The sequence below is a fragment of the Andrographis paniculata genome, unplaced genomic scaffold (assembly GCF_009805555.1).
Source record: "Andrographis paniculata isolate CXL003 unplaced genomic scaffold, ASM980555v1 Contig57END, whole genome shotgun sequence".
In the NCBI taxonomy this organism is placed as follows: domain Eukaryota; kingdom Viridiplantae; phylum Streptophyta; class Magnoliopsida; order Lamiales; family Acanthaceae; genus Andrographis; species Andrographis paniculata.
This window is the reverse complement of record NW_026137592.1, coordinates 2099213-2122565: the sequence shown is the minus strand read 5'-3', so window position 1 is coordinate 2122565 and position 23353 is coordinate 2099213. Positions and strand designations below refer to the sequence as shown.

At 35.5% G+C, this 23353-nt stretch overlaps 3 protein-coding genes and 1 non-coding gene across 4 annotated transcripts; 3 read left to right on the top strand and 1 right to left on the bottom strand.

Moving 5' to 3' along the window:
* Positions 1-5719: 5719 nt before the first annotated feature.
* LOC127257230 (uncharacterized) lies at positions 5720-7519 on the top strand. The gene has a single exon (XM_051283617.1). It carries the CDS (start codon positions 5720-5722, stop codon positions 7517-7519), a length of 1800 nt encoding a protein of 599 aa, XP_051139574.1.
* Positions 7520-7598: 79 nt separating this feature from the next.
* On the bottom strand, positions 7599-7670 carry TRNAT-UGU (transfer RNA threonine (anticodon UGU)). The gene has a single exon. It is a non-coding gene; the product is annotated as a tRNA-Thr (tRNA).
* Positions 7671-9064: 1394 nt separating this feature from the next.
* On the top strand, positions 9065-10802 carry LOC127256838 (zinc-finger homeodomain protein 5-like). The gene is made up of 2 exons (XM_051283054.1): positions 9065-10373; positions 10669-10802. The coding sequence occupies exon 1, from the start codon at positions 9532-9534 to the stop codon at positions 10330-10332; it is 801 nt and encodes a 266-aa protein (XP_051139011.1). The 5' UTR covers positions 9065-9531; the 3' UTR covers positions 10333-10373; positions 10669-10802.
* A 3918-nt stretch (positions 10803-14720) lies between these two features.
* LOC127257483 (pentatricopeptide repeat-containing protein At1g20300, mitochondrial) lies at positions 14721-16699 on the top strand. Its single transcript, XM_051283931.1, has one exon. It carries the CDS (start codon positions 14795-14797, stop codon positions 16496-16498), a length of 1704 nt encoding a protein of 567 aa, XP_051139888.1. The 5' UTR covers positions 14721-14794; the 3' UTR covers positions 16499-16699.
* The last annotated feature ends 6654 nt before the right edge of the window (positions 16700-23353 follow it).

The following is a 23353-nucleotide window of genomic DNA, read 5'->3' as shown; positions in this document are numbered from 1 at the left end:
TTAAATAATATTTAAATATAATTTTTTGTAGTAAAGAATAATAATATACTTTTATAAAATTATGTTAAAATATCACATTTACTATTCCCTCCGTCCACAAAAAAAGTATACAATTACTTTTGGCGCGGTGTTTAAGAAATAATAGTATTTTAATTATAGTAGGTAGTTAAATGTAGTGTAATGACATTTTTGCCCTTATTTTTTGGTGTAAAAGTAATGATGTGATATAAATTAAGGGTATTTGTGGAAAAAAGTAAGGTATTTAATGAAATATTTACTTTGTAATTGGACGTCTCAAAATGGAAACATGTATACTTTCTAACTGGACGGAGGGAGTATTATTTAAACTTCATGCTTCTCAATAAAAATATTATTTTTTTACATAAAATATTATATCAAAATAATATTTTAACAAATATTTAAATCAATATTCAACTTGGAATCAATTTCAAAAATAGTTATTGAAAATAGTTATGTAGTATTTTAAAAAATGAGCAAACCCTTTATTTATTCCTTTAATATATTTTCATAGGTTTTGAATTTTTAAGTATAATATATTAAAAATATATATATAATCAAAAGTCAGTTCTTTTTGTATTGTTTTATTTTATTTTTTGTAATATTAGGTTGAAATTTTAGTTTACACAATTTTGAATATGATATTTATAAATATATATATATGTATTTTATTAAAAATCTAAAATATATATCAAAAATTGAAATTTAATGAAAAAAGGGCAACCTTTGTGTTTATATTTATTTCTATATTTATATTTCAATTTTTAAGTGAAATGGTTGAAGTGATATTTTTTTATGTGAGGTATAAAAAATTATATAAATAATATAAAAATAATAAATATAGGTAGTATATTAAGTTTTTTTTTAAGAAAATATGTATATTGTTTTTTATAAAAAGAAACCTGTGATATTTACATAACAATTTTATACTCCTTCCGTCTCAACTCAAAATATTACTCACTTTGTCCCACCTATTTTGTCTCATTTAGTTTAGATACGAAGTTTAGATATTATGTAATTAGTAAGTAATTAAAAAATGTATTGATGAAAATAATTATGATTTAATAAAAATAATTATAAATTAAAATTAAGATGACTAAATATTTTAATTAAAATAAAAAAATGACAAATTATATGAGACATATAAAAATAGAAAGAGTGGACAATATAAATGGGACGGGAGAATATTTTTTTTCCATTTTTGTCTGTGCCAGTTAAAAATATCTATTTTTTATTTTAAAAAAATAACCTTACATTAATACCAAAATATTCTTGATATTTACTTAAATTACAAATATATCATTACACATACATTTATTTTACACATTAAATCAAATAGCAAAAATATCAAAAATATCTTACACACTTTCATTAACTAATAAAATATTATACTCCCTCCGTCCCAAATAAGGTGCAACATTTACTTTTGGCACGAGTTTTTAGGTGGGTAGTATTTAAGTAGGATAATTTAGAAATTAAGTGATGTGATGAAGAAAGAAATATATATTTTATTTTTTTTATTTAGATGATGTGAGGAGATAAAGTGTGGAGTATGGATTAAGTATGATTAATTATTTCATATTTTGGAAATGCTGCAGGATGTTTGGGACATACCAAAAATAAAATGTTGCAGGATATTTGAGACGGATGGAGTATATTTTTAAATTTATTACAAATCCCAAAAGACTCGTTTGAATTGAGACGCATGAAACATATTTTAAATATACTCCATAGTTTTTTAATTAAAGATGGGAAGTAAAAATAATCAAAATAAATAAAACATACATTGAATTATTACTATTGATCCATTGATGTAAATATTTGCACCTAAATGTGTTTATAGATATGTGATATGTCTAAGGAGGGGGTGGGCAGCCTACCCAAGCCCACCCTACCCCTAGCGAGAGGAATGCACTATTTAATTATTATTTTTTAAATAATAATAATAATAATAATAATAATAATAATAATAATAACTCAATAATAACACATTCGTATTTAATTAAAATAAGTATGTTTATTTTATGTTTTGATATTTTTCACGTGAAATATCTCAAATTGTATAGATGATATAAACATATAAAATATATGTAATATATTAATTTTTTGAAAAAATATATTGAAATTTTTTGTTAAAAGAACATAGCAAAAATATTTGATTGCAAGCATAGTTGAATATTTATTTTTACATTTTAGTATTTCAAGTTCATTTATAATTTAATGCTCCTTTTGTTTCGGATATTTTGTCCGCTTTATTGTAGACACGAGAATTTATGAGGGAGTATAATTATTAAATAATTATCGTATAATAAAAATAATTATAAATTAAGATTAAGATATCTTATTAGTATAATTAAAATTAAAAAACTTATAAATTTATTTTTTAAAATAAAATTAAAGTGTATAATTTTTTTCAAAAAAAAAGTGACAAAATAAGTGGGACGGACAGAAATAGAAATGTGGACAAGAGAAGTGAGACGGACATAAATAGAAACAAACGTGGACATGAGAAGTGGGACGGAGGGAGTATATATTTAATTAAAATAAATTTAAAATAATATTTTAATTTCAATATAAATTTTATTGTATATAGTATATAAAAAAATTATAATATAGATAAAATATGTATATATTTATATATATTAATATATTTATTTGTTTGAAATAGATAGAATATACCTTCAACTACAATTAGTAACCAAACACTGGCCAAGTTAAATTCACTTGACAAGTGAAAAATAATGTCTCTATTTTTTTAAAGTTTAAGTTTAATTTCTTTTTTATTATACAGTTATCATGATTTCTATAAGAGGAAATTATTCAATCTCATAACTATTGTTTTCAAATCATTATTTAAAAAAAGAAAAAAATCAAAACAAAATTCCAAATCAACACATGGATCTTATGGTTTGTTTTTTTATGATTTCAAATACAAACTTATATTATTTAATTTGTACAATATTTAGTAAAAATATATATTCCCTCTGTCCAAGGTTGTCATTTTTTATTTTCATCCGTCGTGCCATTGATTTTATATTACACTGTACTAATAGGAGTATTTTTGTCTTTTTACTACAATTCAATATAATATTAATATTAAAAAATCTACTTGTAAAAAGCAAACGCCACTCTTTCACCGGGACGGAGGGAGTATTTTTTTATAATAAAATATTATATCAAAATACTATTTAAAGTCATCTTCCACTCATAAATTCTATGTATATAATTTTAACTCTAAAGAATAATTTATATTATTTTTATTCCAATCATAACTCTATTTTCACTAATATTATTCAAATATTTATTTTAAATAATTTTTTATATTTATAATTTACAATAAAATAAAAACCCAAAATGAAAATAACAAAATTTAAAAAAAAAAATGGCGTGGAATTTGAGCAAAGGCAATTCACTAATGCAGTGTCATTAATGGTCCTGGTTGAAAATACCTAAACAAAATTAAAAGAATTAAACATTATATTTTATATCAATTTCAAATTATAACTAAATAAATAATTTTATTTCTCCAATCTACTCGAGAAATATTCGTTCCTTTTGTAGTTACTTTAATGAATATCGTACCTTTATAGTAATTTGTAGTATTTTCATTTGCTAGAACTATTTTACCTTTATAAATTATTTTAATATAATGTACAGTCGAATATTCATTTACTAAAGAATATAATATACTCCTTCCGTTCCGAAATTAAGTATCCATTTGCTTTTTACACGTAGTTTTAGAAATATTAATATTATATTGAGATATAGTAAGAGTAAGGTATAAATGACTAAAATAATCTTATTAGTATGTGTGATATAAAGGTAACGACATTTGTGTAATATATTGTAAGTTGTAAGGGTATTTATAATGTTACGTAGAAAGTACAGTTACTACAAAAGAAAATAGATACTTTGTTATGGAACAGACTAAAATGAAAAAATTGAATACTTTGTTATGGGACGGAAGAAGTATATATATATATATTTCAAAAATAGATACCTTTAGGCTTTAGGACATACAAAAATCATTTATATCTAGGTAACTCTATTGATACATAAAACTTTAGGTTTTATCCCGCATAGGCCAACCAACCTGACTAACACATGTTATATTTTTTATTCATTTTGTCATTTCTTGCAATTTTTACTTATTTTCATAGAAACATAGTACTATTATCTGATTTTTTAAAATAAATGTTTATCTATTATTTAAATTAAAAATAAAAAAATTCCATAATAATTGACATAAACATATTTAAAATAGTACTTTCTTAACTCGAAATGTATATTTTTATTTTCTTTTTTATATGTAAATTACTAAATATTACTACTTCCCTATGGTATGATTAGAATATTTGAGCCTTATAAAATAAAATAAAATAAAATAAATATTTTATTAAAAATATTAAAAGATAATTGAGTGTATTTTTAAAAATTTAATTAGAAATTAAATGGTATGTTTTTTTTTTTGTAAAAAAATACCAACATTTTTTTTTAAAAAAAATAGATATATTACACATACTTATTATTTTTATATTACTTACATATTATCAATATTTTACATAAATAAAAATTCTCTATATTTACTTGTGATGTTTTTGTTTTGAGTTTTGATTATAAATATGTATTGATGCGATGTTTTAAATGTAAAATTAAATTTTATTATAATAAAATAAATAAAAATTAGATATTTAATTTGATTTTTTGAGAAAAAAATAAATAATAAAATCATACGTAAAATCTTACAAGTAATAATGACCAAAATTTAATGGATAAATTAAAATAATAATAATAATAAATTTGACAAATAAAAAAGAGGGTAATATTTTATATAGAACTCATAATTTGTCTATGTACTAACTAAAACATCTTTAACAAATAATTAATATAATAATTAATATTAAAATATTAACGAACAAAACAAAAGATAAATGTGATTTTTAGAGCTATTTGAGCATATATTTGGACAATGAATATTATATTTTGATAGTAGACAATCAAAATAATACTCCCACATTGGATGTCTGGGTCACTGTAGACACGAAAATTTAAAATAAATATAATTAATAGATAATTAAGAATGTATTAATAAAAATAATTATTCTATAATATAAATAATTATAAATTAAGATTAAAATAACTAATTACGTTAATTAAAATTAAAAAAAAAATAAATTAAAAAGTTTAAAATCAGATTAAAGTGTGTAATGACAAAAACGATAACGTGGACACAGTAGGGGGAGTAATTAAAAAAAATAAAATAAAATTGGAGGAGCAGCACACCTAATTAATAGGATTATACTAATATAGACTCCATGATCCTACTATTTGTTAAGTAGTAATAGCCTATAGGCGTGGCTTACCCATTAATTATTTATTCCCAATAATTTTTTAAATAAAGAATATGCGAGAATTAGTGCTTAATATTCCAGAAAACAAATGAAACCCCACACACGACACCAATGCTATCCAAAACCTACGACGTTTTTCACAAAACCCACGTATGGATATTCACCGAATATTTGCCACGTCACACCCCACCAATTTTGTCTTCACTCCGGCGGCTCCAACGGCTACTTCAAATCCTATCCACATTGCCCCTATATATAATTATACTAATAACTTTTCTTATTCGAAGAGCAGTTGCTGCAGATTTTAATTTTATATATATATATATAAAAAAAAAATTCAAATTCCGATGATGTTCGAGAATTACGACCTCACCTTCCCCGACCAACCCACCGCCGATCTCTACCTCCCGATATGGGCCAAGCTCCCGGCCTTCCGGCGCAAGCCGGCCTTCGTATGGTGCAACGACGGCGCCGAGGCCGCGTCGATGACGTTCGAGGACCTCGACGCGTCCGTGCAATCGATTTCGTCGCGGCTCTCGCTTTCGCTCCGGCGGGGCGACACCGTTTTGATCTTATGCCCGCCGGGGCTCGAGCTCGTCGAGATCGTATTTGCATGCATGCGGGCCGGGCTCGTCGCGGTGCCGGTGACCCCTCCGTCGTTCCCGGACGGAGATCACCGTCACCTTATTAGAGCCGTGTTGCAAACGCGGCCGAAGGCCGCGATTGCGACGAACGGATATATAGACTGTGTTTGGTCGTACGAGGCGGAAAATGATAACCGCGTATCTCGACTTCTACGGAAACTTGTATGGATCGGCGCGGAGGGGCTTAAGGGGGCGAAAATCGGCGACGGGTTACCGGCGCCGTATCGAGGGTGTCGAGCGAAAGAAGTGTATTTGATTCAATACACGTCGGGGACGACGGGAAATCCGAAGCCGGTTTTAGTAACGGCCGGCGCGGCGGCTCATAATGTTCGGGTCGCGAGAAAGGCGTACGATCTTAACCCGAATAGCGTGATCGTTTCGTGGCTACCGCAATACCACGATTGCGGTTTAATGTTCTTGCTTCTGACTGTCGTATCTGGCGCGACGTGCGTGTTAACGTCTGCAAGCGCGTTCGTAACCCGGCCGAGGATTTGGCTCGAGATGATCACTGAGTATAAAGCGACGTGCACGCCGGTCCCGTCGTTCGCTTTGCCGCTCGTCGTAAGGCGCGGGGATACTAATAAAGCTGGGACTTGTTCGTTAAAGCTTGATAGTTTGAAGAATTTGATCATCATCAACGAGCCTCTTTACGGGGCTCCGACGGAGGAATTCGTCAAAGCTTTCGCGCCGTTCGGGTTGAGTCCCGGGAGCATATCGCCGTCTTACGGCCTCGCCGAGAATTGCACGTTCGTGTCGACGGCTTGGCGGAGCGGAAATGGCGAAAATCTCCCGATACACGACGGGCTATTGCCAAGCGCGAAGATGGATGAAATAGAAGAAGAGATCAAGATGGTGATCGTGAACGAAGATACGTTCGATCCGGTTGAGGATGGAGTTGAGGGTGAAATTTGGATTTCGTCACCGAGCAATTGCGACGGTTATTTAGGACACCCGACATTATCGCGCGAAACGTTCCATGCGAGGCTTAAAAACTATTTAACCCGATCGTTTGTCCGAACAGGGGATAGGGGAATCATCATAGCGACATGCGAACGATATTTATACGTAACGGGGCGATGCTCGGACATAATTAGGGCAGCCGACGGGCAGGAGATACATCCTCATCGCATCGAGACATCGGCTTACGACAGCTGCCCAGGGCTGCTCAGAGCCGGCTGCGTGGCGGCGTTCGAATCGTTAGGATGTGTAACGGTCGTGGCTGAGCTGCGGAGACCGGTGGCGGAGAAGATAATTTTGGCGGGAATATGCGAAAGGATAAAAGATTCCTTGGCGGGAATCGAAGTAGGAACGGTGGTGGTTGTGCAGAGCGGGAGCATTCCCAAAACGACGTCGGGTAAGATTCGAAGATGGGCTGCTAAGATTAAATTGGAAAGAGGAGAAATGAATGTGGTGTTTAGAACAGAGTTTCGTAACGGTACTTTTCTTGCAACGTTAAAGTCGTCGTCCAGATATAGTAGTCCTTCCGATTTGTTGTCTTCTCTGTAAGGATGACGTCGTGTGATGTAAGAACAAGCTGTTCTTCGCGCCAAAACTGAATAAATAAATAAAAATTAATTGACAATAATGCCCCCATGCAGGATCGAACTACAGACCTTCAGTTTACAAGACTGACGCTCTACCACTGAGCTATAGGGGCCAACTTGTAGATAACTTTTTTGACGTTTTTATTTAGACAAATGAAATTATTGTCAAACCTTTAATTTTTATATTCAAAATATCTTATCAAAATCTATATATATATATATATATATATATATCGTATTATACAATTATTTTAATTTAAAATCTTCACTCTTTAAATCTCAATTTCAAATAAAAAAAAATTAAAAAAATATATATATATATAGCCATAGCCATAGGCATAGGCATATAGGTGAGAGGTGGGCAGTGCTGAATTTGAGTTGGGTGTTTTTTAGTAATTTGCTGCTGTACTTGCATACTTCATATATCCTCAAGTCCCGAAGCAAAAACACATACACATATAATGCAGATGACACAGAAAATATGGCAGTGTTTTGCTGCCATGCTATGCTATGCTATACTATACTGCAATTTTTACAGACCCCTCTCTCTCTCTCTCTCATCAGTCTCATAGAGAGAGAGAGAGAGAGAGAAGACACTATTATTCTTATTATTATTATTGTTATTATTATTGTAGAATGCTTGGGGAAAAGCATGGGAGCCCTGCCACAATTTGCAGATATACATACATACAGTACAGTGCCATACAAACTACCCTCTCAATATGTATATGTGTATATATATTTATTTATTTTCACTGATCACTCAAATACTATTGGCCCATCTTTTCTTTCTCTGCTCAGACCTCAATTCAAATTCAAGTATTCGACACCACCTATTTATTAATAATGATTTTATTAAATTAAAAGAAAAGAAAAGAAAATTCATGGAAATGTGCAAGTGTTCTTTTTTTGCCATTTCTTTCCCATCCGTACCTATCCCAAAACGGGTAATTCATTTCTCTGGTCATCATCGTCACTCTTTTTATTTAATTAATTTCTTCTGATACTGCATTAATGGCTGGAAACGTGCATTGTATTTTGCAATTTTGCATTTCCCTAAACCTATTTAATCAATCAACCTATTATCCATATACTCCAATTAATTTTAATTTAACAGTACTAATTATTAAGTCCAAAAAAAAGAAAAAAGCTGAGCAGGGGTCAAATCCAGGGCCAAATATGAATTTAAAATCAGAAATAATTCGAGCCATCCAGCCAGCCACATTATTGGCGTCATTCTTTACAAAGTAACTGCAAAAAGGAAGAGGGAGGGAAGCTTAGGAGGAACTGCATGGCGCACCAGATTGAATTGTGGCCGTCGATTGTGTAGATCAACGGTGGGATGATGGAGGTCCCGGGAGCTTCTGAGAATTGGCCTGAAAATGGGCAATAATGAAGGGGTGGGATGGGACCAAGTGGCAGGGCGTGGGAGAGGACGAACATGACATTGTCGGTTGTTTTTTGTGTTCAGATCGATTGTTAATCTCATCAGTTGTTTCCCACTCAATTCATCCTTTCTCTCTCTATCTCATCCCCAAAACCATTTTTGTTTCTCTCTCTCTCCTTAGCTTCTTCTCAAGAAACCAACCTGTCTCTTGTTGGATACTCAGTTGGCTGTTGGAACCACTGAAACACACTCATTTCCACACTCCCTTCCACTGTTAAAAGATTTCTAATCAAATCTAACCTAATCCCCTCTTTCCCACGCTCTCGATTCCTGGATTAGAGCCTCTAATTTTGGTTTTCTTGATTAGGGTTTTGTCGTCGATCAATTTGGGAATTAGGGTTTGCTGCGGATTAGGAAGAAGAAGAAGAAGAAGAAGATGATGATGATGGTTATGATGATCGTCAAGCAGAAGGAATCCCTTTGATTAGTACAGTGCAGTCGTGAATTTAATTTAATTTTGTTTTATTTTAATTTGGGTTTGGGGTTTTAGGGTTTGTGGAGATCTGAATTGGGAGTTTGAAAAAAAAATGTCGTTACCTGGGGAAGATAAAGAAATGATGAGAATGCAAGCTTACAGCAATTCAGCGGCGGCTCCGTCAATGATGAGCCCGACCCGGGGACCCGACCCGAACAACCCCGGCGGATCCAAATCTTCCCGGCCCAGAATCAGCTACCGCGAATGCCTCAAAAACCACGCCGCCACCATCGGCGGCCACGTCACCGACGGCTGCGGCGAGTTCATGCCCAGCGGCGACGACGGAACCCTAGAAGCTCTAAAATGCGCCGCCTGCAACTGCCACCGGAACTTCCACCGGAAGGAGCACCCCGGCGATCCCTCCGGCGCTACCGCCACCGCCGCCGCCATGGTCCACCCCCTCCAGCTGCCCCCGCCGCTGCCGTCTCCCTCCATGAGCCAACACCGCGCCGCCGCCGCCGCCCACTGGGGCTCCGTCGTCCAACCCCTCAAAATTGCCTTCGGCAGCGGCGGCGGCGGCGCCCCCTCCGCCGGCACCGACTCCTCCAGCGACGAACTCAATTTCAACACCGGCGGCGGCGGCGGTCTCGCCCCTCCGCCGCCCCAATTCGGCGGCCGAAAACGGTTCCGGACAAAATTCACGGCGGAGCAGAAGGAAAAAATGCTTGAATTTGCAGAGAAATTGGGATGGCGGATTCCTCGGGAAGACGATTCGGAGGTGCAGAGGTTTTGCTCGGAGGTAGGCGTAAAAAGACAGGTCTTTAAAGTGTGGATGCACAACAACAAGACATCATCGTCTTCGAAGAAAACTCCTCCTCCCCCGCAGGAACAATTGATCATGGAAAGTACTTAAATCCGCCATTTTTGCAGCAGCCCTAGCTCTCAGCTCATCAGGTGATTGATCATCGTCATCATTTCATGAACTAATCTCTTTAATTAATTAATTAATTAATTTCAATTAATCAGTTACATATGTAGCTCAGAACCATTTCCATTTCCATTACATCATTTCATGAATCCTTGTATGCATGCTTTTATTTTTATTTTTATTTTTATTTATTGTGAAATAAATTAGGAACTAGAATCAAGAGGAATGTTTTTTTTTTTTGTCCTAGGATTATAAATTATGTATGTATGTTAGGAGATCAATATTGATGATTGTGAGCCTTGATCAATTAATATTTTGCAGGTAAGAAAAAATGTGGTGGGAGCCTTTTGTAATTCATTTATTCACTTGCATCATCATTTCATATATAGCTCAAGAATCCCTTTTATTTTATTTTATTTATTTATAATAATTAGTGATGTGGATGTAACATCATTTTGCAGTCATAAAATGCTCCTTTCAGAATATATGAATATGTACTCAATTATAAAATTACAAAAAAGATTCTACAAATTGTAAATAATGACTGTAAATATGTAGGTGTTATTACTGTTATCCCCTCCGTATCGTTGGAAGGGTGGCGTTTGTTTTTTACTAGTAGATTTTTTAATATTAGTATTATATTAGATTGTAGTAAAAAGACAAATACCTGTAATATATTTTAAGTTTAAAAGGGTATTTATTTCTAAGTAGGTAGTACAATTACTAAATTAGAAAATGGTAACCTTGTTTTGGGACGAACGGAAAAAAAAATGGTAACCTTTCAATGGGACGGAGGGAATATTTGTTTTTGGTATATATATATATATACACACACGTAGTGTGTGTGTGTGTGATTTTGATTTTTTGAATGAAATTATTGTTTAAAGTGATCTTATACAAGCAATAAAGGAGTTGAAAATTTGTGCACTTAAAATTTTTTATTAGGGTGTGTTGTTGAAAGTAATTTGGATTTTTATTTGGAATTTTAAAAAATTTATTTGAAATTGTATTTGATGTTATATAAATAGATATTTGAGTTGAGATTTTGAATGAAAAAATGATTTATTATAAAATAAATAAATAAATATTAGTTTCATCTTATAATTCCGAGAGGAATTTAAAAAATGATAAATACTTTTGAGACGTGAACAAGACCTTAACTTAAACATACACTTAGGGTGTGTTTGTTTGGGACATTTGATTGGATTTACATTATTCATCCAATTTTTTCCCCCAAAAACATCAAATCAAATACCTATTTTTTATTTTTTATATTATACTAAAAATCAATTTTACATTCAAAACATCACATCAACACCTATTTATATCACATCATAAAACTATTCAAATTCAAAATTTTTACTATTCAAATCCCAACTCAAAATCCAAACCCCAAACAAACATACCCTTAAAAAATTTGGGTCTTGTTGGATTTGTATTGGGTCATCTTAAATTTTATTTTTGTAATAGAAATAAGTTTTAAATATACACGTTGTATATATATATTTTTTTAAAAATAGTAATTAATATTTTATTGCATGGTACGATGTAGACATGAACAAGCACTCCTTTTCTTTTTATAGTATGTAAATTTAAGTATTATATTTAAAAAGTATATATATATATACACGTATGCATATGTACATATTAATAGAGCTCACAAAAACTGACCTAATATAACAATCCGATACAAAATAATTGGGTTTGGATAAAAAATTTCAACCCGATTATGTATACGGATTGACACGAACCCGACACGATAATAAACGGGTGTGATTATGATTGAATAATTTAGCCAATTTAAAGTATTCAACCCGACACTAATCGACCATTGCGGGCTCTACATATTAAGAAAGACTTTTGTGTATTTTTTTAATAAAAAAATATATTTGGGGTGAAGAATGCAATAAAAGCAAGCAATGTTAAATTGAATCCTCACCTCATTTGACAGCTAAAATAGATTGTTGTAGTAATTAATTTTAAATTGGTATTTAGGTGCACGAAGAATGATGATTAGTGGGAAAAAAAGTCATACATTTACATTCGTGTGGATAGCTACATATATATATATATATATATATAAAATTTATTTTAAACAAATTCAAGTCGTCCCACGTAAAATTATGATTATATATGCTTATTATTAGTTTTTTTTTTTAAAAAAAGAACAATATAATCTTATAATTGTTTTTTAAAAATATTTATATAAATCATTTTTGTAACAAAATTTTTTTGTCTCACGGAATTATGAATGAAATTATATTAATTACGTGAACTTTAAAGACGGAATTCCGTTACAGATATATTACTTTTTTTTAGTGATAGTTTTCAGTATAAAACATCATATTCAAGAATTATTTTACAAGTATTTATTTATTTATTTTTCTAATTTTTGGTTTTATTTTAATTTGAGTTTCAATTTTATATTTGAATTTGAATTTAATATATATTTTTTTAAAAAAAATTAAAAGTATAAGAATTGAATAGTATTTATATTTTAAACACAAATCAAATACACACTTAAAATTTAAAAGTAAAACCTATTACTACCAATCTAACTTTATTTTATTTCACTATAAATCATAATTATGAGAGAGAGATAGAAAGAGAAACCTTTGCCAAAATAGGAAAAATTGGAACAACCATAAATTTATTTCTTTACTTTTCACTAATCAATCAACAATTATTTTTTAAAAAATAAAATTAAATAATAGTTAATATCAATTTGTAATTCTAAATACTACACATTTATATATCATTTAATTAATTTTTTTTAAATATAAAAAGTAGAAAAAATAAAAGTACAAATGTTGTTGTCGAAACATAGTCCTAATCCGGCGCGACAATCGCAATGTAAGGATTTTTATTGCACCATATAAGACTATGGGTTTGCTTATTTAGCGTTTTGATTTGAAATTTTATTTATTTTTTAATATGGAATATAAAACATTATAAAAATAATATAAAAGACAATATTTTATTTTAATGTTAATTTTTTTTTAAAAAATATTTTTTTAAAAAAATACAAAATTCAAATAATAAAATTTTAAAAAATTTTGTCAAAGAAACACTGTCTCATATATGTTTATTTTTTATGATTATTTTTTTTTACAAAAGTGAGTTTCTTTTTATTGATTTGAAAAAAAAATTAATTTAAATTTAATATTAAAATAATATTTAATAAAATATTTTGTAAAAAAAAAATATATATTTTTTCAAAAAATATAAAATTCAAATACTAAAAAATTAGGAGTTTTGATCAAAAGAAATGGACGGTTTTAAAATCTCAATTGTACTATTATTTTTCAACTTTTTTTCTTTAAAGAATTTCAAAATAAATATTTATTTTTTTATATTTATACTAACAAAAAAAATATAATTTTATGCTCAAATATTACTTCAATATTTATTTATATCGTATTAAATATATATTTCGAATCAAAATTTTACCATTTAAAATTTAAATTTGTAACTTAAACTTTTCATACTTATTTATATCAAATCAAATAACTATATAATATAATTTCGTTGTCTGAGTCAATGACATTCATTTGACTTTTGCTAACAAATTTAGGTATATTAATATTTTATAAATAAGTCGGTATTAAGGTTTTTTTTTTTTTCCCTTTAAACATTAATGATATTGAAAGAATAACTACAAATACTCATTCCGTCCTCACCCTCCGGTATATATATTTTTATTTTAATTTATCCAATTATGAAATAATTATTTCATTACATATCTCTTTTTTTTTTTCACAAATATCCATATTTTACTATAGCATTATTATTTTTACACAAAAATATTATTTTAAACTATTTTTAACTAACCACAACAATTAAAATATTATTACTTTTTAAATTATACTTAAAATATATATATATATATACTTTATCATTGGCTAAAAAGAGTATACTCCCTCCGCCCAATTGAAAGGTTCCTATTTTTTATTTTCGTCCGTCCCAAAACAAGTTTACTATTTTCTAATTTAGTAATTGTACTATATATCTACTTTTAACTTACACTATATTATACATATATCATTACTTTTATATTACACAATACTTATGGAGGTATTTTCGTCTTTTTCACCACAATCGATTATAATACTAATATTAAAAAATGTACGTGCAAAAAGTAAACGACAACCTTGTTCCGAGACGGATGGAGTATTTTATTTGAAAAAACAAAAATGACAAAATAAACAGTTTCATCTCGTCTCGAACTAAGAAATGTCAAAATAGATAATTTTCACTCGGACTAAGGAAGTATTTGTTTTTCAATTTTTTTTAATAATCATATAATATATGATTGGGCCTGTGTTTGGGCTTTGGCTTTAATTAATAACATTTGGACTATAGGCTTACCAGTTTACCCGCTACTTTGCATTTCATTTCCCTGATTCATTCACTCCTTCTCTCGCCGCCGCCGCCACCGCCGACTGCAATGGCGCTCGCCGCCCGAACGACTGGCCGACTAAAATTCCCGAGCAGAAACAACATCAGACTATTATCCTCGTCCTCTCCCGTAGTTGATCCGGAAATCGACTTGGTCGGCGTCGAGGATGGCGATGGGAGAGCTCCGGTCGCCGCCGCTCCTCCGCTTACGCCGGAGGAAATGACTGTAGCCAATAGATTCTATTACGCAATCATACACCACCATCGCAGCAACCCTAACCTCCTCTTAAACTACAAAACCTCGCCGAGCCTCGACGTCGCCTTCCCGCCGCTCTCAATCGAGTTCTCCAAAATCGCCGCCGTCCACTCTCCTCCGTCCCCCGCCATGGCTGAATTTGTAGTGAAGAAGTGCGAAGCTCCTCGCCACGGCATACCCTTCCCCCAAACCCTAGCCTTCTTCAATTGGGCGAAATCGTCTCTGGAACCTTCCGAAACCCTAGACCTCTTCAATTCGATGATCGATCTCTCCGGAAAGGTACGCCACTTCAACGTAGCTTGGCAGTTAATCGATTCGATGAAATCTCAGAACATTCCAATTTCCTTGGAAACATTTTCGATTCTAATCCGTCGATACATCCGCGCCGGAATGGTTGCGGAAGCTGTGCACACTTTTAACAGAATGCAGGATTACGGTTGCGAACCTGATATGAAATCATTCTCTATAGTGATCGGAATGCTGTCGAGAAAACGAAGAGCAGCAGAAGCACAAGCATTTTTCGATAACCTGAAACACAAATTCGAGATCGATGTTGTCGTCTACACAAGCTTGATCCATGGCTGGTGCCGCGCCGGCGATATCGGCAAGGCCGAAAAGGTGTTCCGGGAGATGAAAATGGCCGGAATTCAGCCAACGGTATACACCTACACAATCGTGATTGACGCATTGTGTCGTTGCGGGCAGATCGCGCGATCCCACGACGTGTTCGCCGAGATGCTCGAAGTGGGATGCTCGCCGAACACGGTTACATTCAACAATTTGATGCGCGTCCACGCGAAAGCCGGGAGGACCGACAAAGTGCTGCAAGTGTACAACCAGATGAAGCGACTATCAGTCGAGCCAGACGCGATCACATACAATTTCTTGATCGCCGTTCACTGCAAGGACGGGAATCGCGACGAGGCGATCAAGGTGATCAACACGATGGCCAAGAAAGGGTGCGCCCCGAATCCATCGACGTTCAATCCGATTTTCCGGCTGATCGCTGGTGACAAGGATGTGAACGCGGCGCACCATTTGTTCGTGAAGATGAACGAAATGAAATGCAGGGGAAATACTGTTACATACAATATTTTGATGCAGATGTTCGTGGAGACGAAGTCGAACGATATGGCGATCAAGTTGTGGAAGGAGATGGATGAGATTGGAGTCGAGGCGAATGCCAACAGCTTCAAGATTTTGATATTGATGTTTTGTTCGATCGGGCATTGGAACAATGCTTACAAATATTTCCGGCAGATGGTCGAGGAGAGGTGTTTGAGGCCGAGCCCGGCGCTTTACGAGATGGTAATGCGGGAGCTGAGGAAATCGGGGCAGCTGAAGAAGCACGACGAGATAAATCGGATGATGGTGGATCGAGGCTTCGCCGGAAAACCACTCGGCGAACGGAATACGGTGGCGCCGCCGCCGGAATTGGAATCGGAATCGACGATAAAAATAGGTACAAGTTCGGAGAAGGTAACTCTTGGAAGTTAGAATTGTTGTGTGTTTTTGGTAAGTTAGAATTTGGTATGGAATATGCAATGGTTTGGAGGTTAGTTTAATTCAAAATATTATTATTATTAATTAATTTTACAAATTCTATTTTCACATCGAAACAATGATCATAAAGGGTCAATAAATTTGAATTTATTTAAAAATGAAATATATTCTATGTTGAAATGGTGTGGGAGAAATGATTGAACAAATGTTAAAATCTATTGAAAGATGTGATCTTATTACTTAGGTAAGAGTACTATCAAATTAAAGTATATAGTTCAGCGTTACATATTATCTAGATAGATAGGTTATGGCCATTCCGTTCCAATATAATAATCCTGTTTATTATTTTTATCCGTTTCAAAACATATCATTGTAAAATTATTTTTATTTTTTTTATTATTATTTCACAATTGTTATTATTTTTTACCCACCACTAATATAATATCAATATTTTTTAAATCTCGTGTTAAACACAATTTAAACTATAGTTTTGAGAATGAGGAAGTATTTGTATTATATAAATATATATCTCATATTATTAATTTATATATAATGTTCTTATATTGTTGATTTATGCATATAGTGTTTATTTTTATTTATTTATTTATGTTGTTACACATTTAAGATCAATATGTCATATATATATATATATATAAGAAACACACGAATTAAATCAAAAATTTAAAGAATTTTTTATTAAACAAAAGCAAATGCTCGGACTCAGTTTACCCAATCTAATATCGATCTCAACACTTACTGTAATGCACAATAACAACCTAAACACAGCCGACATCCACGGAAACGCAACAAACATACGAACCAAACTACGATCTAACGAAAACACCAACGATTTAAGTCTAATCCCTCCCAACAGACAATATAATCAATACACTGTAAAGGAATGCTCGAAATCGTAAATCGAACCGAAGAACAGCCTCAGCACAATCTGTTTATCAAGGAACTCAGTCGAATCGCCGGACAGATCATCGGAGAAGACTCAAGGAAGATCGCTCGATCACCGTCACAAGGTAGGACTTTCAGAGAGAAGATTTTAGAGTCGGTGAGAGAGAATGCGAGAGTGAGAGTGAGAGTCTGTGTGTCTCAGAAACCGGGCCCCCCTGCCCTTTTATATATAAGCCACTGGACCGGGTTCGGTTCAGCTGTGGACTGCCGGTTTCATAGAAGATCGGATCTGGTTCGGGTTTCGGATTGTGCAGGTTTGTGCATTATTGGCCTCACTTGTCATTAGCCAAAAATAACTCCACAATTTATTTATTTATGATATAAGAACCCGCAATCGCTATAATATTTGTTTATTTTTGTGATTATAGTAGATAATATCATTTATACATTTTGTAAAGCTCTCACACATTGCTAAGAGAAAGGGACGAAGAATCCTCTCATGGAAAATATACCGAGACAAAAACAAAAGATTGTCTATAGATGACTTTTCATATTGTTGAGATATTTTAGATATTCGATTTTAGATTAAATAGATTTATTTATATTTAGTTTTATCCGTATATTATATTACTTAAATTTGAGTCTATCAGTCGTTTTGTATTGTTTGTATACAAGCCCTTTATTTTGATGATCAATAAGACAATTTCGTTATTTCCCCGAAAATTTTTAAACATATACTCCCTCCGTCCCAAAACTATAGTCTGAGTTGTGTTTGATACGGGATTTAAAGAATATTAATATTATATGGGTAATGGATAAAAAGTACGGGTAAAAAACTTTTTTGCCTTTATAAGTGTATTAGTGTAAAAGGTAGTGACAATTATGTAATAATAATGAAAACGTAATGATAGTTTTATAATGATATAGTTATTTATGAAAATAAGACTATCATTTTAGAACTGACAAAAATGATAAACATAACTATTGTAGTGGAGGTCTAACCAGTCTTTTTTATTCATGTCAAATAAATAAAGACGTAGTGACTCAGTTTTGAAAGCCAAAATATAGAAGCACCTGAACAGAGCTTTGTGCAGGTGAAGCAAGAGCCAAAACATTTTTACAAATCTGTTAATTTTATAAGTTTTTAAAAAAAGTTGTTGATGTAATTTTTCAACAAAAATAAAGTAAAATTCAAAGATATAGAAAATATCCTTAAACTTGATTAATTAGTGCCTGAGATTAGGAATCTCTAAACACTGTACGGTACAGAAAATAAACTGGAAAATAAAAGACTGAAATTTAAAGTGGTGATCCCCAAATCTGACTTTGCTTTGTTGAAGTTGATTGAAGATTCCTTGCCAAATGATGATCCAAATCCTTAAATATTCCCTGGGAAACCGTACTGAAAACCGTCACCCGAACGGTTACAACGTCTCCTTCTCAACCGTCTTCCAACCTTTCTTATGCTGACACGTGTCCCCAGCAGACCAAAATTCCCTATATTTCACTCCTTGAGCCGACCACAGACCTTCCGCTCTTTTGGCCCGACTTCGTCCTTCGTCCGACCTACTTCTTCGCCCGACCCCACTTGGGCCGACCTCCATATCAACCGCCCCCTGTCTTTGATCAAAGGCCTCCGTGTTTGTCCGACTCCTCCTTCTATCCGACCTACAGTTTACCCGACCTGCGGATATCCCATCTCAACGACTTTCCGTCTCGAGGACCTCCCGACTTGAAAACCTTCCGACTCATCGTCTTTCCGTCTTGCGGACCTCCCGACCTGAAAACCTTCCGACTTGAGGTCTTTCCGTCTTGCGGACCTCCCGACCGGAAGACCTTCCGACTTGAGGTCTTTCCGTCTTGCGGATCTCCCGACCTGAAGACCGTCCGACTTGAGGTCTTTCATCTTGAGGGCCTCCCGACCTGAAGACCTTCCGACTTGAGGTCTTTCCGTCTTGCGGACCTCTCGACCTGAAGACCTTCCGACTTGAGGTCTTTCCGTCTTGCGGACCTCCCGACCTGAAGACCGTCCGACTTGAGGTCTTTCAGTCTTGCGGATCTCCCGACCTGAAGACCGTCCGACTTGAGGTCTTTCATCTTGAGGGCCTCCCGACCTGAAGACCTTCCGACTTGAGGTCTTTCCGTCTTGCGGACCTCTCGACCTGAAGACCTTCCGTCCTGAAATTTTCTTAGAAATAAATAAATAAATTTATTTTCCTTGATTTCCTCACGGTGTCCTTCAGCCAGTTCAATCAACCCTATTGCCAGGCCCATTCCTCGTTTTACCTTGGGCTTTTAACCTAATTCTAAATTTCGTACGTAACAACTTGCCCGCCGCCAAGGGACTTTCAAACGCCAATAAATGTTTGGAAGTTCATAAAGCACTACCTTCTCGAGAAACTCCCTTAGCAACTACACCAGTTACTGCAACACTCCTGGTTTATTCCTTCTTCGCAATACAAGCCTGTGTGAATCACAATCCCAAAACATTCTAACTATGGCGAATCAATACATTCCTGCCCTTCCTTTCGACGGAACCCTTCCAGAAGGTCCATTTTCAGCCTCGAAAGTACTAACTCCGACGATCCGTCCATATTGCACTACTCCCGAAGATTCAAATCGGATGAGGGAAGTTTTGGAAACTCGCAACGCCTTGGCTATCAACAATCCCAACTACCAAGCAGTTCGCATCCGAGACAGCATCAAGACCCATCTCACAGACCCAAAAGATCTGTATCGTGCTTGGTATCGACGAGTAGCAGAACACTTCCAGACCCAATGGCGATCCCAAAAGATCGACCAAGCAATACTACTGTCTACCATGCCTATCAACCTGCATGAGAAGGTGTTGTTGGCCATGTCCGCCTTCTGGAATGCGGAAAATGGGACTTTCCTTTTGCCCTCGGCCCCCTTTGGCCCAACCCTTATGGACGTGGCCATGATCGCACATCTCCCAGTCGTGGGTGAAGACCCTGTAATGGGAGCCCTAGATGGGCAGGAGCCATCAGAAGACCATCCGGGATGGTCTTTACAAGGTGTGAAGGAATGGGGTTGGACAAAGTTCGCAACCGACCAGCAAGGGGCTCCAGGGACTCCTGTAACCGACCGGGAGCATACTGCCTTTATTCTGTTCTGGCTTTGTAGGTACATCATTGTTTCTCCTTCCAAAAGTGTTCTTCCTTCTCACCTCGACCTGGCCATTCATATTGCGTCAGGTCGGTTCTTCTCCCTTGGTACCCTATTTTTAGCCAATCTGTTTGAAGGACTCACCCGGGTTAGCCTTCGTTTAACAGATAACGATAATAGGAAATTAGACACTGCCGCGTCGGGTCCTTTTTGGTTTTTAGAACTTTGGTTCCGTCTTTACTTTCCCAACGCGTTTAACTTAGGATCTCCGCCCACTATGCCAACATCTGAAAAACATTTAGGATTAGTCCTCAACCGACTCTGCTCAGGACGCAATAAACTCCAATCATCCGATCCAATAATAACTGCCATTTTAACAGATACCCGCAGTAACTCTCGATTTTCTATGTATAAAAAGTATGCGGGTTATGCTCCCGACCATTTTTGGCCCTTTCCAGTACCAAACCCGCTTCCGACTCCTGAGCCTTGTCCTCATCCCACCTATCCTTTCGCCTGGGACGTCGCCCTCAAACCCAGGTCTCTTTTTAGTAGCAAGAAACTTGATAAAAAAGGGCAGAAAACTTTTTACACTTTTAACTATGAACCTCAATTCATGGCGCGTCAGTTCGGCTGTTGCCAAGGTATCCCCGGACCCGTCGCGGGTCCCCAAATAATTTTTCAAAGTCCCGACCGACGAGTCCTTCCTAATTCAATCCCTTCTTATATCTCCCAGCTTACCACGTATATAATTTCCAATTCTTATATTCCCTTCCGCTCCAACCCTGAGAGTGTAGATACTTTCAATGAATGGTGGTCGGTCGTATGGTCCCTGATATCCCCTGATGAGGGTCGGTTGCTGAACGTACTCCTCCCTCCCCAAGGACTGGTTCTAGGGGCGGCGATACATACTAGCACCCAAAAACAAACAACCGCCCCGGGAATCGGATCTGGGGGTCCCACGCGCAAAAGAAAAACTTCCCAGCTGCAAACACCCCCGACCTCGGAGACCGACCAGCAAACACTAGCAGACCTTGGAATAACTAGGACGTCAGCAAGGACCCGACCCCGAATTGGTAATGTTTCTTAACACCGTGAACCAATTCACTATATCATAACTTTGATTTCACTCATTTCATTCCCCAGAACCGACCTTGGTGACACCGACCAAGCAACCGACGCCAGCACCAACCGACCATTCAATCGGGCCTTTGGTCCAGACCAATTTGCCAATGAGCAGTCGGGCGGAGGACCCGACGCGGAGGCAAACCCCTCCTCCCGTACCGAGGAGTGGTCGGGCCAGGCCCCCGACCAGGAAACAATCTTTACCAACAGTGCCTATAGAACCAGTAAGTTCCTTATCAGCAAGACTTAAGATTCGGATGATCAACCTTAATATATTTAACAACAAACATCTTCATGATTTTTCCATAGACACCTTCACCCATCCCATCAGCAGCAGGGGTCTCTTCTGACAGCGAGGGGACTACTTCCCAGATGGGTCGGCCGTCATACATGGCATCAGACTCATCTATATCAAAGGAAAAACCAGCCGCCCTCGCCGAAGCTGACCCTCAGAACGACATCCCTGATGCTGCTGATCCCGAAATCGAAGGTGCCCCAGAGATCCTGGCTGCAGTGGCTCTAGATGTAGCCGTCCAACCTGCAACCGCCCTACCAGCAGCGGCGCCCCCCCTAGCCATCGAATGGCAGGCAGAAGAACCACCTGTGGCAGCCCAACCTCCAGAAATGGAAGAAATGTCTTCATCCGATTCGGAGACTTCTGTGAATTTGGTAAGATTAAACCAATCCAGGTCATAACTTTTCTTTCGAAAAACACTAACTGTTTCCAATACTACTTTCCATAGGGACCCAGGTCGGCACCTCAGCGACCATTCGCAGCAGCCGACGAGTCGGCTGCTGTTATACCAGCTGTCTGCCCAGCTCGACCGACCTCATTGCTACCCCCCTCACTGACAACAGTCCGCCCAGAGGTACCACATATCTTCTTTGAACAAATTTGCAACCCCCTTGGAATATTTATTGACATTGTAGGACTTGCAGGGGCCTTCGGACTTAGCCGTCCTATCGACTGTTCCGGTTCCAGCGGAGGCCCAGACTGTGTTCACTGAGGCCATTAACCGTCCCCTGTCCGAACTAAGGTCCGACTTATTGGACAAACTCATTCAGACGGTTGGTGGCCTTCTTTTTTACACTCCAACGGAATCACCAGCCGTCCCCATTCTGCATCGGCTGATGGAAAGACTTACAGAGCTCAAGACTGAAGTGGTAGTCATTGGCCTTCTGTCAGCCGAAACCCCCCAGCCCGACTTCGATCAAACAACGCTGGAGAATTCTTTGGCCAAGACTCGAGAATCCCTTCAGCATACTACTGGAAGACTGGGTGGTCTCCTTAGCACGAAAGCTCTGGTTGATGATGCCATTCAGAAAAAGGAGGCAGAATTGCGGGAGCTGAGGAAAGAACAGTCTACCCTGGATAAGCAAATTACCAATGAACAGCATCTGCTTGAGAAGTATACCAAAAATGAGGCTGAATTGGATCAAGAGCTGAAAACCCAAGCCCGATCCCAATTCATCAGAAGATATCAGACGGCTGCCAATACCAGAAGGCTATCCAGGGATGAAAACAAATGGACACAGATAAAAACTGCCCTAGGGGCACTGTTGTAATATTTCCCCCTTTGTAACAACAACTGACTTAGTAATCCATTTTTTCTTTCTTCTCTCAAAACAAGGATCACCTTTCAATTCCCAGCTTTATAGGAAACGAACCAAACTCCTTCTTTAAAAGCATAAGAAACA